Source organism: Vespula vulgaris, chromosome 4 (genome assembly GCF_905475345.1).
Source record: "Vespula vulgaris chromosome 4, iyVesVulg1.1, whole genome shotgun sequence".
Taxonomy (NCBI): Eukaryota; Metazoa; Arthropoda; class Insecta; order Hymenoptera; family Vespidae; genus Vespula; species Vespula vulgaris.
The window spans coordinates 3,318,762-3,334,815 of NC_066589.1; the positions used below are offsets into that span (position 1 = coordinate 3,318,762).

The 16,054-nt window shown below is 30.4% G+C and overlaps 2 protein-coding genes across 7 annotated transcripts; both read right to left on the reverse strand.

The window, feature by feature from the left end:
• Positions 1–1,173: 1,173 nt before the first annotated feature.
• On the reverse strand, positions 1,174–7,354 carry LOC127063410 (monocarboxylate transporter 9-like). 5 transcript variants are annotated; one of them, XM_050993174.1, is made up of 9 exons: positions 7,158–7,354; positions 6,131–6,258; positions 5,759–5,910; positions 4,823–5,093; positions 4,453–4,712; positions 4,075–4,306; positions 3,766–3,993; positions 3,278–3,472; positions 1,174–3,192 (listed from the first exon to the last, which is right to left on the reverse strand). In XM_050993174.1, exons 3-9 carry the CDS (start codon positions 5,822–5,824, stop codon positions 2,993–2,995), a joined length of 1,452 nt encoding a protein of 483 aa, XP_050849131.1. In that variant the 5' UTR covers positions 5,825–5,910; positions 6,131–6,258; positions 7,158–7,354; the 3' UTR covers positions 1,174–2,992. The 5 variants fall into 5 exon arrangements, with proteins under 5 accessions (XP_050849131.1, XP_050849130.1, XP_050849132.1 ...); XM_050993173.1 differs by having other exon boundaries at positions 5,759–5,917; XM_050993175.1 differs by having other exon boundaries at positions 4,823–4,905; positions 4,988–5,093; positions 5,759–6,258.
• A 958-nt stretch (positions 7,355–8,312) lies between these two features.
• Positions 8,313–12,384, reverse strand: LOC127063412 (monocarboxylate transporter 14-like). 2 transcript variants are annotated; one of them, XM_050993178.1, is made up of 10 exons: positions 12,108–12,384; positions 11,242–11,347; positions 10,886–11,012; positions 10,591–10,734; positions 10,256–10,383; positions 10,038–10,172; positions 9,560–9,872; positions 9,089–9,244; positions 8,804–8,995; positions 8,313–8,690 (listed from the first exon to the last, which is right to left on the reverse strand). In XM_050993178.1, the coding sequence occupies exons 2-10, from the start codon at positions 11,326–11,328 to the stop codon at positions 8,527–8,529; spliced, it is 1,446 nt and encodes a 481-aa protein (XP_050849135.1). In that variant the 5' UTR covers positions 11,329–11,347; positions 12,108–12,384; the 3' UTR covers positions 8,313–8,526. The 2 variants fall into 2 exon arrangements, with proteins under 2 accessions (XP_050849135.1, XP_050849133.1); XM_050993176.1 differs by having other exon boundaries at positions 11,593–12,384.
• Between the last annotated feature and the right edge of the window lie 3,670 nt (positions 12,385–16,054).

Sequence of the window (16,054 nt, forward strand, 5' to 3'; positions counted from 1 at the left end):
AATAATTTAGCATGATTTACATTAGTGTAAACGATGGTACACAATAATTATGATATGATTATTTCTTATTATTTTTATAACAGTATTTTTACAAATTTAAGATGTATATGAAAGCATTAATTTAGGAATATAGTAGCTTATTAATCAGATATAGAAATTACGTAATAAGAAATACGGAATTATAATTAATTTCGATGTAAAATAGGGAAAATCGTTTAATCTAGATGTTTAAAATTAAATTATTTATTAAAATCTTAGTTACAAGTTCGACAAATCAATTCTATAAAACAAGAAAGGAAATAATCAATTTGATTTCATTACATCCTTGATGGATAATAGATTTTTGTTGTATGTTTAGTTGCAGTAATTAATCGATCTATTCTAAATAATTTCATACCTAATATCGAATATGTTAATTAATTAAAATTACATTCTTGAAAGTATCATAATTAAAATTACATTCGAAAAATATCAGAGAAAAGTACTTTTGCTTAGTTTAAGGACTGTTGACATTCTTTCCTTTTTTCTTCTCTTTTTAAAGTAATTCTGTATAATCCAGGAAATGGTTGTTAAATACGTGGTAATGTTTAGATAGTGAAGCATAATAGTATAATTTGTCATGTCTTGTATCCAACCGATAACAGGTAAATAGCACAAGATAAGGTAAATCATTCCACTGACCAACTGTAAAAGTTCTACTGCACAGGTAATCTCGATAATGGCACGTGCAACGATCTGATTAGAGTTATGACGATTCTATGAAGTACTTTTCTTAATGTTGTTATTTTGTAGGTGAGTCAATATTGTTAAAGTTTTTAATTTTCTTTTCTATGATGTGAACGAAAAGAAAAATTTAATTTGAGATATCAAAAATTTTTCAGAATTAGTTATATCTATTTCTGAGAAACTCTTTTTCTCAGCATTATAGTATAGATTTTTGCTTTCCTTTATCGAATGCATTATAAATAATAACGTTCTTCAAAAAAGGATTCTGACATGTAACATTACCGATATTTGTATCATTTTGCAATTTCTAGAAAAATGCAATCAAAAATTATTATTATGTATTATTTATAATGACTCAAATGCATTTATTTATCCAAGCTTGTTATTTTTTCATTGCTATTCTTTTTCGAATTTTTAATATTTGTTAGCAAATATTATCAAAAACTGTTTTCTTTAAGTTATCTTTTCTTTATTATAATACTTTCATAAATGAGGTTCACCAGTGTAGCTTAGCATTATTTTACTACCATTTTGTGCAATTTTATACAAGTACATAATACGATTATAGGACTATCAGTGAACTAAACACATTATTGATAACAGTAAAGTTTTATTTAATTATAGTATGTAATAATTCACCATTATATGCTTGTAACAATGAAAAATATTTTTAAAGTAAAATGTACAAAATTAGTGTGGCAGTTAATATATTAATGATATAACGTTAATGCTATAATGCTATTGTTACTGAGTTAATTGTTTGCGTATCTCCAATATTTTCAACAATATTCTTTCATATTTTCTACAATATTTTCATTTTTAAAAAAATAAGAATAAACATTTTAAAATATAATTTAAATAATTTTTTGAATACGTTTCAGAACTGTAACATATATAATGTTAAAACTTTGAGTCAGTTTGCTTAAATTAAAAGCAAATCGAGATAAAGTGTATTCACCTGATAACGGATACATATTCGCGATTTGGTTAAAATGATTATTTTAAGTTATGGAATATATATATATCTCCTTATAAGGAGTATTTGTATATAATAGATTTTATTATCAGTAAATATATAGAAATAGTCTTATAGAAAGATGATTTATATGTCTATAAAACCAATAAAACAACAAATAATCCTGTATGGAATTTGTCGAATACTTTTGAGAGAAAAACATTTTGGTGAGTGAAAATTCTATCAGGAATCTTCAACGAAACGATCGTTTATTATATATTCTTGTATGTTTGAATTTATTCTTGCATGCTTATATAACGAGGCTTCGATAGGTAGTAAATAAACAAAATATATCTTGATAATTGAATGCATATCGAAGTATCCTTATAATTTCTTCTATCAGTACTGTTTCATTTTTGCAATGATAAATAAAATATTATTTTAAAAACTAGGTATACTTAGGAATATTTGCATATCAGTCGTTTTAAGCATTAACATCTGTTAGCGGAAATACCACATACAGTGCTAAAAAAGAGAACTTGAAAGATACATGCAGTATCCATCAAGCTGAATAAAAAATGCAATTAATATGGATAGAAAAATTGACTTTGATGAATTTTTGGTTCTGGTAATGACAGTAACTTTTTCCTGGACATCCTATGTAACAAATAAAGGATTACCAAGATTTATCTTATCTAATGTTCTTATTCTAATGTTTACGAATTTATACATTTTCTTTTGATTATCACACATGCATTATTGCAAACACGAAACTTCTTAGTCTTTCTCGTACTGTTTAATAAGGATTTTGTAATTCTTGTTATAGTATAAATATATGGGATTTGCGAGAATAGTTAGATCTCCGGGTGATCTGAAACGGGATTTAAATCGGGATAACTATGTTAAATCTCTGAGTTATTCATGCTCTTAGCCCGATTTTTTTATGAATATCTACTTATTAGAATTAGAGATGATCGCCTCCGCGAATATCATATATCATTAATAAGAATTGGATAAATCGAATTTTTAAGATATATTCATAGCAAGGATCTATAATTTTTCGTTATAAAATGACGATTTTTAAAACTTTTCTTTTCAATTAAAAAGATTTCGTAAAAACTTCTATTTTAATATTATATTGAATTATTTTTTTGTAACACGCTATATATATAAATATGTAGATACTTTTCTAGTGAAGTGCCTCACATATTCGTAGTGAAGAGATGACGTACAAGAAGTGAGGAATTTTTGTGAATTTTTTGATTTTATAAGAAATACTTCTTTTAAATTTATAGAATAAAACTGAATATATCATCGAATATCCGGACTTTCATTCTGATTTTCCGACGAACATTTTTCATTCGGCGTGTCCCCATTCTTTTTTACTTTCACACGGTTACCAAGAGGAGACCAAAGACCTCCAAGCAGCCACAAAAATACGCAAAACATACTCATCGCGGAAGTGAAATGCAAGGAACCAATGTAACTACCAGTTAAATCATGCACCATGCCTAGAAACATTACGAATAAATAAAAAAATATTTATTATATTTAAAACTTTTCGGATAATAATTAATATTATTATTAAATCTTTACCTATGATCGGTCCCAGACTAATAGACAAAATGCCATTGCAAACCATTTGAATACCAGATGCTGCTGGTAATCTTTCTAATGGAACGTAATCTGGTATGATTAGAGCTTGAAAGACAGCCTTTGTACCCTTTGCTACTCCTACGATAACAGCAACTAGGATTACGACGAGGTAATCATCACCCCAAATACAAAGAACTGTAAAAATATTAATATTGAATTATTTCGAAAAGAAAAAGGAAACGAACTTTTCTTAGTATTCTTTATAATGTTACTAATCTTCCAATATGACTAATTAAAAGAGATAAGATCGTTGAAGACTAAACGAAATTAAAAAGCAAGAATGAGGATGAATTTTTCCAAAATAAAAATCGGATTGTTACGCTCAATTTTTGAAATAACTGAAATCAACCCACCCCAAGAAATACTGCATTTTTCAGCTCGATTTCTTCTCTATCTCATTTCCAAATATTTTACGTTGTTGTACATACTCATCCTTCCGAATGTAGATCCTATCAAAGATATCACGTAAAGATATCTTGGAGTCCATTGCGCTTTTTGTGCGAGTAGAGGAATACAAAGACGTCCAGCGATATCAAAGGCAGCTTGGATAGACATTATAGTCGCAATCTCTTTTATTTCTAATCCTGATACTTTTTCGAGAACGAAAGGCATCAACGCATTGAAGTTCGTCTCAGCTACCAAGGATATGCCCATACCTATTTTCAAGGAGAAAAAGCTTTTACTTTTTATTATTTCAAATGAAATAATTATCTCATATCTTTTCTTTTTCTTTTTACCTATCACCACTAAAATATAACGTAAATCTTGCAAAAGCATGAGATCCAGATTAGCCGAGATCTTTTGAAAAAAGCTACGTTTCTTTTTTGTCTTGGCTTCTTTAAAAAACTTCTCCAAATTTTCTTGTTTTTTAATCTGTTCTTGGTTGTTCAATAACTGGCACTCGACAACATATTTTTCGACGTCACTTTCATTTTCATTTGACACCGTAGTATTTTTCACATCATAGTCCTATCGAAATAATGTTCAATATTATTATATAAATGACAATACTGTTTGACACTTATCGTGTAAGTTTTACTGCCGACAAATACATATCTTTTGTTTTATCGATAAAGTACAGATAGTAAAGTATTAAGGTGTAAACATTGAATTACCTCAGTTGTTATGTTGTCCTTATTTACGAACGGTCTTAACAAGCAAACACCCACGAAAGAATTCGCAGCGATTCCAGCGAAAATTAATAAAGTTCCCGTAGTAGCGTATGCATCTAAAAGCTTCACTATTAAAAGTGGCATTAGAATAGGACCAAGACCGGTCAAGGTAACGCAAAGTCCCATTGCTATGTTACGTTTTTTTCTAAAATATGTGTTTAATGCTAAACTCGTTGCTGGATAGTTGATTCCTTGTCCGATTCCTAATTCAAAACAAACGATAAAAAGATTATGCAAAACAAAAAAATTATGTACATAGATAAGTATGATATTTTTATTAAAAAAAGATGTTATTTTTATTTTGTTCAATTACCGATAATAACGCAATAGCCTACAATGATGGTAGGAAGAGAGAGAGCGAATGCCGTAGTACATATTCCAATGACGACTGTGAAACTACCAAAAAAAGCGACTTTGCGAAATGAAAATTTCTTCATCATGGGTCCACTTATCAAGCCCAGGCTGCAGCATATCGTACCGTTTAAATGAAGTATCAAGGATGTTTGCGTCGCGCTGATACCGAGACTCGTGAAACGCTTTCCAAAAATAAGACCGTAACATTGTTGAATAGGCAGTACAGATAGCTATACAATGAAACAAACAAGTTATTGTCGTGTATAATCGTTCATTTTTTAAAAAATGAATACCTCCACTCGTAATATTGAGACTCTTCTATATCGTTGGTACTCGTCGCTTGTTATTAAGTATAGTATACAACGTTGTTAGGATTTAAGAATAGATATCATATCGCAAAGATATGAAAATTTATTTTTTCTTAAGAATGTGACATATCTACGATTGTCTACAAAAGTTTTGTAATTTCGAACTTATCCGCGTTATCGAATGAGACAAAGAAAACTGACGATTGAATAATTAATTACATGAAACGATTGAATCATAAATTTTCTATCATTTTTCAAATGTTTATTAACTTGAAAGATGAATAAAGGACTTTTTAATATACTATATTAAATTTAAATACATGATTCTATTAAACTAAAAAAAAAAGAGAAGAGAAAATTAATCGATTATCGTGTATCACATTAGTATATCGTAGGCCATAAAAGATAATTAGACGAATAACGAGAGATTCCGATAGAAAGTAGGAATGGTAAAAAAAAAAAAAAACAAAATAATACATTAAAATAGATATAACTAATGTATAATACACATATACTCTTATCAACTTCTTAGATATTTTGAGATGCACTTCAAATTGAGAAATATGGGAGATAAGGCACGGACTTACATTAATAATGGTGACTCCAAGAACGACCATCCAAGCCCAGCCTCTGTCAGCCTCACAACGAGTCATGATATCGATTTTACCGATCAGTTTCGAAATTTTTCACGAGTAAATTCTTTCTATTGTCTCTCTTTGAAGGCTCGTCTTCGAGTAATCTGCAGACTGTAGCTTTTATAAAATTGATCAGTATACAAATCAGGATGGAGAGATAGAGAGAAAGAAAGAGAGAGAGAGGAGAGAGAAAAAGAGAGATAAGATACCAGATGGATTTTTTGATAGGAACATGAAGATAGAACGAGAAAGATAGAGAGACTAAGAAAGAAAAAAAATTAATCAGTCTTCCCACACGTACATGCAAATATTATTCATGCTTACCTATACCTGACTGTCTATTGATATATATTATTTCAACGATTTCGGTACCATGTGCCATTTGAGCGACAAAAAGGGTTGGGTAAGGTTTTAAAAAATTGTTCCGTTCTAGCAGTAGAATTTTAACACATCTGCAAAGAGAATTTTTTAATTTTGCATGGTTTATTGAAAATTTTATATCTTCGTAATATTTTTGTTTTTTTTTTGAAACAGGCGTATCGTTTTACATGTTATATAGTATAATTAATTTTAATTCACAAGAATTGGCAATTCCTTTTATAGTTAGTATAATAAATAAAATATGAGTCATTTTTATAGTGTCCTTTTTAAAACTCAAATTTCAGCGTGTCGACACTATATAGTTGATAATACTTTAACGTTAGATAACTGGAGTAGAAATAAGACGGAGCACATCTTAATGGACACTTTAATCGGCTGAATTGCTTCTACTCTCTTACGTATATTCATAGTATATATTCGATCTAGTTCTGGTTAATGATAGATAATAGTCTTATCGTTCCGTGTCAACTTAATATTTTTTTTATGACATATTTTGTTTTCGCTACGTGATATGTTCAATTAAAAACCATTGCTTATCGATTAATCTAAAAAGTACGATACTGCATAATTATTTCATTTTATCACATTAACAGTACGAAAATGGTTGATTTTCTTCGATAGAAAATCGATCTTTTGATCGATCGATCGATTGAATGATTTGATTTCCTGTTTACTTGTATTTGAATTTTTCATATTATTAAGAATAATTATCGTTTCTTGCAATATACCAACATCCGTGTAACAGAAGTATTGAATATTTATGAGCACATCGTTCTTACGCGAACTGTTTGCTAGTTATAAATAACGCGCATGAGCGTCTATTCATTATTTCTTTTTTTGACGTTGTTATTTGATAAATAATTAATGTCTTTTTGCTCGTTTTGCCCATGATTGTTCGTTCATATTAATGTAACACAAATAATAATTAAACATTTCATAGAAATGAACTAAATCGTCGAATAAACGATACCATTTAATTATTAGAAAAATTCATGTTGTTCGTTCAGTCTTTTTTTTCCTCTTGGTATTTTTCCAGTTTATATACTTCCATGCTTCAATAATCACGTGGAAGAAATAAAGACGATTACGTTACGGTACGTTTCAACACGAACTGCGATCGTTTCGAGACTAACTCTCGTGAGTCAACGATGATACGATTGAAACCGGCTTCGGAAAATGTATTCCAGAGTGTGCTGTCCCTTTCATATTCGTATCTTCGTCTTATGTTATCTACGTTTCGAGGCATACGTTCGAAGCCGGTTACGCTCGAGACGCCTCCTTTATTCTTACTTCCAAAGCGGTTTCAACTTCTCTTTCTTATCGACGGATTTTTGAGTTTTGTGAATTCGAAATAATCATGCCGAACAGAAAATATCTGATTAGCAAATATTTAGAATTCAGTATTTCGGAGCATCTGTTATAATACCGATTTATCATAAAGCAAGTAATCAGAAAGTCCTTGTGCAAGATATATTCATCTTATATCGTAATAAATTCGAATGGAAAATGAATTATTTCTCTTATTAAAAAATATTAAAGAGAAGATATTGTCGAAAATCTAGTAGGATGAACCTAATCAATTGCATATGAATTGGCTTGGTGGTGAATGATCGATAGCATTTGAAATGTATAACTGACATGTGCAGGGAAAAAGTAATAAAATATTAAAGAAATGTCAATGATCGCGCGCAATTTTTATTATTTGTAATATAAGTTAAAAAGTAAATATTTTCCATCATTCGTTAGAATCGATATAAAGAGATCACCTATTGTATGTGGTATTCCCGCAATGATAAAAGAGATCATAAGAATGATAATAGATCTCTGATGTAATGTTAAATTAACGATAAGACATAATACGTATAAATTCTTAGAATCCGTAATTGTGCACCATTATAGCGTTGAGAGAATGGTGATGGAATGATCTAACGCTATTCTCGGTTTAATTTACATACGCCTAATCTCGTCAATAGTGATACCGGAAAGACAAATAATAAAATAATCTACATAGTGATTAAATGTCTCCTAATTGATACTATCGCTTCCATTTTAATACAAAAAAATATGAATGAACTTGAAGGAGCGTTGAGGAGTGGGAAAGAAATAATTAAAATCCATGATCGTGTTTAAGTGCATTTCTATCATTTAATATATATGGAGTCATAAAATGTAAAACTACTAGTCAATAGCGTATAAATAAAAGTATTATATATCGCAAATTGGATTAATACTTGAATTACTATACAAGATCGATCATTCTATCATCCAAGATGGATCTTTTAAATCTGAATGAGCGCTCATATAAATACTTCGCTCTCGTTAAAAAAAATAACAACTCGTTATTCTATTGTACTCTTATGTGTTTCTTCAATCAAGTCGCGTTTCCTTTTACGTAGGCCGAAATATGAGAACTCAACAGTCCACGAGACAAAAGTCAGAATGATCAGGCTCGTCATTACGTGAATGCATATTCTGTAGCTCTGTGTGTAGTCTCGTATATATCCTGCATTAACATAAAAACGTTTTCTTCTAATATTGATTATCCTTCCTATGACTCACACGAACATTCGTACGAATAATGACGAAAATTGTTCAGAATAACTTGCAGTTACTTACCAATAAGTGGACTCATAGCAACAACGAATATACCCTTCGAAACCATAAATATTCCAAAAGCACTTGGGAGTTTCTTTAGAGAGCAACATTCGGAGATACTGAGGTTTAAATTGACCAAAGTAGCTCCACGCAAAAATCCTATTATTATGAATATCACTATCAAGGTCGTTCCTTTTGTTCGCTCGGCCAATACTGAAAAAAGATGGATGTAGAAGAGATAATTAGTAATATTTTGAATGAGTCTGTTATGATATTAAGACTATTGATATTAATGAAAAAGCTTACCGGAACGTCCAAAACCAACCATGACCGAACAAATCCAAAATATCGATCTCTTCTTCAAGCCAAACTTATCGAAGATCGTTGGTAACGTCAGACGTGCGAGGATGTCCGTAAAAGCAGTGAGGGATAAACAAAAAGCGACTTCCGCCTTGGTCATTCCTATCGATCGTCAAGTATCTCGAGGAGTCTAGCTAAATTCTAAGTAGTGCCGTAGCGAGGCTTAGGTTTCATTAGATGGTCGATTTGATCCTTTACAAGTTCGCAAAGTTTTCAACAATATAATCAAAAATAAAAGCTTCAATCAATTTTTTTTACTTTCGTTTTTTTTTTTTTTATAAAAATAAAACTCGAGCTGCGTCGACTTTTTCAAGATTTAAATGAATCTTTGAAGAGCGTTAGATCGATCGATCGACGGACCACCAACGTCCCTTGCTACGATACCGCTCATGAATTCTTTTGCTAGGCGATACTAACCGATGCTCGAGAGGAAAAATGGAGTCATCAACTTGAAATTTGATTCTGCCACGTAATAGAGGCTAGTACCTATAATTACGTTCAGATAGACCGTATCTTTGAGAAGATCCAAGTCGAAAGTTTTCTTTAATTTGCCAAAGCACGTTGTTTTTTTATCATTCTCATCGTCCTCGACCTCGATGATTTTTGAATCGTTCTTCGTTTCGCTTCTTTTTCTACCGTCCGTTTCATGACTCGTATCATTCGTCACTTTACGTAGAGACATTGAATATTTTTGCAGCAAAGCATCCTTCTCCTTTGGCTCTGTGATTTTCTATATAAATCGTTTGATAAACAAACGTCATTATATTTTCACAAGTATCAGTCGTACAGTAACCTTTTTTGACATGTTATTTCGAAATGGATAACATGTTTTTTTGAGATAAATATTTTCACGTCATAACGATCGATGGATTTCAAGATAAAATTTGTACATTACTTTAGGTTTTGAGACTTCTTTTCGAGTTTCCAAAGACTTCAAAAGACAGGCACCGACTACCGAATGAAGTGCCCATGCACTTATAATTAACATTGTTCCACGAAATCCGTAGGATCTTAGAAGTACGTGAACGAGCTGTAATAAAAAAGATACATATTTTATCGAGTAATTATATATCTGTGTGGATTAGTGATCGTTACATGAATCATTTTACGGACTTGCGGTACCAACATCATTGCCAAGGTTGTTCCAGCCATTGAGAAGCCCACCGCTTGTCCGCGTTTCTTGTCGAAGAAAGTGTTCAAGGCTACAAAGGCGGATGCGATCGCGATTCCTGTACCAAAGCCTGTCGTAACGCGATAAATTGCTACTATGATATATATTGTCATACATATATCGAAGATCATAGAAAAATTGTAATTTTTTTGAAATTCATTGTTTCTATTTGAGAAAGTCAACGAATATGTGACTTAAATCACTTTTCAAATTATTAACATTGTATAATAAATAGTTGTAATCGTTATTTAATGTATGCGAAAGCATAATTATTTACCTCCTAAAATACTATAAGTACATATCAAATAAAACATGCTGTCCGCCCTGGAAGTCAACATAAGACCTGTGCAACTCAGTAGTGAACCAAAGAATGCGACTTTTCTGTAAGAATATTTCTTCAACAATGGTCCAACAAAGAGACCTACGAAAAAGAGGGAGAAATCGTTTCATTTGTACGAATCGATGATTGAAATAGGTCTTTCAACTTTTTATGTCAATATAAAAACATCCAACGCAAAATAATTAGATATTACGAAACAATATAAAACAATGAATGAAAACCGAATGGTTACCTGAAAAATTGACGATAGCGTCAAGTATGCTCATTATCATTGACGTTCCAGTAGATTCAATATGGAGATCTTCTAAAAGATCTTGGAAGAGAAGACCAAAAGATGGATCCAATGATCTCAAGGAGAGCTAACCGTATATTATTAAATTAATATATATACTATAATTTTGTATTAATTAACAAAGAAATATGAATATATTCATATTTCTTAGATAACAAAGAATATATTCATGACATGTTCATGAATATATTCATATTTCTTTGTTAATTAGACGCATGTACATACGCATGAGTGTGTATGAGAAACCGAAGAAAATTAGATGATTTTGATCTGATATAAAAAAAATTCGAACTTACCGAGATTAAACTACTACCTAGGCAAACGAACCAGCCCCAACCACCATCCGGTGCCTTTTTCTTTGTATCCTCATGCGAGTTCTTCATTTTCAGCGAGAGAGGATTTCTGAAATGCGCACGTTCGATCGTGATTACGAATTGGACTGAAATTAACTTGGCACGTGTTACGATTGAAGATTCAGTGTGGTAGAAGGTTTCTGCTTTTGATCACATAAACGAGCGAAACAGTCACTACTGATGATAACTATCACTTTATTTAACAATCGTTGATTGCTCGATATACTTAATCTATCGATTTTCTCTCACTTCTTTTATCGATACTTTCTTTGTTAATATCCGATTAGCACCTACCGCGTAAATCATCGTCCGTCCATTCGTCCATTTATTTGTTCGTTGCTTTGCTTCACTTATCGTTTTTATCTCTGTTTTAGCATATACCACTCAAAGGAAAAGATAATTCGTTAAAACATTCGTTTATACGTAACCAATCCAACAGACTGTAGATGCTCCATCTTAAGAAATCTTTTGAAACGACATGATTCATCAAGCCATTTATCATTCGTGAAGAAGGTATCTTCGATAATCACTATACTTTTCTTTATTTAATCGATAAATTGAGATTATTTTCTATCATTATCGAGAAATCAGATTATTCAGGAAGATTATATTTTCTGACAATGAAGAATATCTTATAAAATTCATTCAAACTACAATAAATTATATATAATACGCAATCGTTTCCATCCACTGTTATTACGAATCCCAACTGTTATTACAAATTCACTTCTTGTTATCGGTACGAATGGTTGTTATCTTGTAATTAGCAGTATCGATTCAACGATTAAAATATTTTTCATTTTACGTACGTAGATATCCATGAAGATACACCGATGCACTTGTCTTTTGAACGACAAATATTTGCATTATATATATATTATACACGAGAACGTTGATTCTTGCTTCGCTATAAGGATCACGAGTTATCCTGTGAGTAAAATAACTTCATCTGCTCTCTCTACGGCCGACAGCGAGACTTGATAACATTTATCGTATGTCCGACTATTTCTAGTGTGTCGTCCACTACTGGTCGACCTTCTTTCCGCTACGTTTTACACACGACGCACGACGCACAAACAGCGGAAGGATCACGATAATGAAAAGAACGAACAGCGAACCAGCGGGCGTTTCTAATCACTGGCTATCTCGCTTCTCTACTATTTCTTTCATTTTTCTTTCGTCCTGTATATTCGTATTCGACTCGCGTTTGTCTTTCGCATAATTTCATATCGTGCGATTGTTAGCATAAATTTAAATTTCCTGTGCAGAAGTTCGCCTGCCGAATAGGTTCAACTGATTGACATAATGATGCTGTTAAAATTAAAACTATCAAATCCGTAAAAATGATAGATTTCAGATTTCTTATTTTATAATCACTAAAGTCATAATCAAGATAAAGATATAAGTTAAAAGCTATTTTTATTACTGTAAAATTAAATAAATTAAAAATAATAAAGAATAAATTGTTTTATCCAAATTGACGAATATAGTAAAAATATGTTAATAGTTCTAGTGTGAATTTTTCTTATATTTGATTTCTCGTTTATTCGTATGATTTCTTTTTTGATTATCATTTCACTTTATTTTATGTAATTAACATATGTTGAAGGTGAAATTTATTCGTATATGTATATACGTAATGAAATGTTACAATCCTGCCACGCAAAGACTTCCGAATGGGAAGTCGAATAAAATAATTCGATAAATGCGGCCGAAAAACTCGTTTGCTACACCTACCGGCACTAACAAGGGAAAGGTGGTTTTATGAGGTTGCGTATAAGACCTGGACGGAATAAAATATACTCGTATATACAATTATACCTACAGTCGAACAAGAGTATTAAGATGTTCGTCAGGAATGTGCATGTACATATGTAACGTTGAAATCAAATAGAGATATGTATAATACATATACGTCGAAGAAGGTTACGAGTACGAATTCTGTTGAATTTATTAACATAAAAATTTAAATAATCTCTGTCGCTCTTTTGTGCTGTCTACATGTATGTATGTATATATCTATGTTTAAGTATATATGTATATATCTATGATTATTTCATCGATAAGATGCCTTTTGACATTTTGAACAATTTCTTGTTTGGTATATAATTGGATATTAATGGATTATATAATGATATTAATATAAATGGAAATAGCTTGATCATTTTCTTTAATATAGTTGAGTTGCATTACGAAACGTAATGTGTTTTAATATTTGATTTATTGGGAATATCTGGAAACACCTATTTATCGATGATGATACGACCGTATTAATATTACAGAGTATAATAGGAAAGACGATATTATTCCGTAGCATCGGATTGACAGTGGTAATATACTATGTTGTATCACAGCCAATAATCTCTAAGAGAATATGAATCAACCGCAAGATCCATTTATATGGTTTTACAGCAAATAAAATATCTGTCTTCGTTACTTTTATCGATATCTTACCTATTTGTCATTAACGTCAATTTTTAATTATTAGTATAAATCAATGCATCAAGGCACGCTTTACAATTTCATTTATAATTTATTATTTATTCATTAATCTACTCATTAATAGCTTGCGAAAATAGAGCTGTAATTTTTTTTTCTTATTAATTTTTTCGTTACAACGTAAAATGAAGTTGAATCACAAATGTATTATACTATTTAAATGTATTAATCTATATGTATTGTACCATTAATGTTAATGTTAATCTGATACTTTAATATTATGCAAATTACTAGTTCCTTATTTAAGATATATGAAATTAAAATAAAATACATTATGAATAGACACAAATTTTAAGTTTTTATTCCAGCAGAATTTTGATGACTATAATATAACTTTAGTGTACAGTGAGTGTTCAATGTTGGATGACTTTAATAAACAAAAGGTTAAATACAATGTAATTAATAATGCAGTTTTTAAAAATATATAAATTTCTGTTAAAATAATATCGAATCAGTGCAAGATATATTTTTTATATATTATTCATACTTCGAATATAACTATATTGAAGCTGCACCTGAAGATATGCAATTATTATACCGATGCAACTGCAGCGAAACGATCACTTTATTTTTTTCCATTGATGTTAAAATAAATATAAAATCATTTATGATCAATACGTTAACACTTTTAAATAATGCATTAATAAGTGATTGACAATAACTGATCTTTTTTATTTGAATTTTAAGTTTACGTCGAAGACAGACTAAACATGGAAGAAGATATCCATAAAGATAGTATTTTCTCCTTGCAGATTGTCAATTGTATTCGAAACTAATTTTAAGCAAATAAGATATTCTTCAATACATTTAAGATCAGTTTCTTATAATAGATCATCTTTTATTTCAAGAATTTCACTTGCTTTTATGATTTTGTTTCGTAAATGAGCAATGCAGACATGGAAGTATGAAGATACAGACATTCGTCAGGCGCAACGATACGGCGGTCGTCTCAGTAAAAAGTAACTTAATTAATTTTTATATATCTATACTAAACTTATGATGACAGTTATGTAGTGCATGTTCTCATAATTATTGAAGAAGTTGAAGACATATATTTCTTGGAAACTTTTGCTATGTGTTCTTCTTGCGCAAGAATTATTGTTAGAACACGTATGTTTTACTATAATTTTCATGTTTTGTCACGTGTTGTTTTCTCAGACCGAGACTTAGAAATTAACGAAGAGGAGCCATTGAATCAAAACGCAACTATATATATTCGATTTCTATCTTATTAGTCTGATAAATTTTTTTGGTCTAATAATTTTCTTACATCGCACAGTGATTATAGCTGATAAAATTTACAAATTAAAAATCTTTTAATTCTTAGTTTACAATTGATCAAATACACGAAGATATATTTAGGGTAAGTCAAATAGAGTACATGTTCTGAGCGCCAATATTAGGAAGGGGAGGGAAAAGTCGAAAAAAATAATATTCTAGTATTCTCCAGAATAAAAATCGTTAATAGAGAAATAGAAAAGAAAAGGTGGAATTGGAATGATACACGTATTCAAAGAAGGCGTAATTTCCGCGTTTGTTCTAGACCATATTTACGTTAGATATGTCTCTGCAAATACGTTTCTTTAAATAATTATTGAAAAATATATTACCCTGATAATATTTTCAGTCGTTTCATTTATATTACTTTCTATGAAGAAGAATTTCTTATCTAACAAAGTTTCAGAAGCAAAGGATGAACTATGCTGGTATTTAAATCGTATCTTCATTAAACAAAAAAACTATTTTACTTCGAAAAAAAAGAACAAGGCAAACAATTTATTCAGCAGAAAAAATGGTAAGGCGCCGTTTAAAGCTTTCTGTCTTTCTCCGTTCCTTCTCATAAGTCTAGATGATCATAAGCAATATTTCATAATAACTAAGTAACATAATCTGCCTATATTAGTTACGACACAAAAATGTAGCTTCTATAACACTCTGTCAGTTTTAATTACTGCGATTTACATACAAGTGCTATTTTCTTGGATTTTTAACTGTAAAAGCGCTGTAAAAACTAACAAAAAAGTCCAAATGGATCACATATATTTTGGCTGTATTAATAGCCACAAAGTCACTATGTTAGTGATCAGAAAAATCAACAGCCTCAGATCAACAAAGTATCAAATGCAAAAAAAGTAGTACATTTTTTAAGAAAGTAGCTATAATCTAGCTGTAATTTATATGTAATTATCAGTTTTATGTTAAATTTAGCATGTATCAGTGATGTGTATAGTTCTATAATCACTGCGTTCTCATAGGA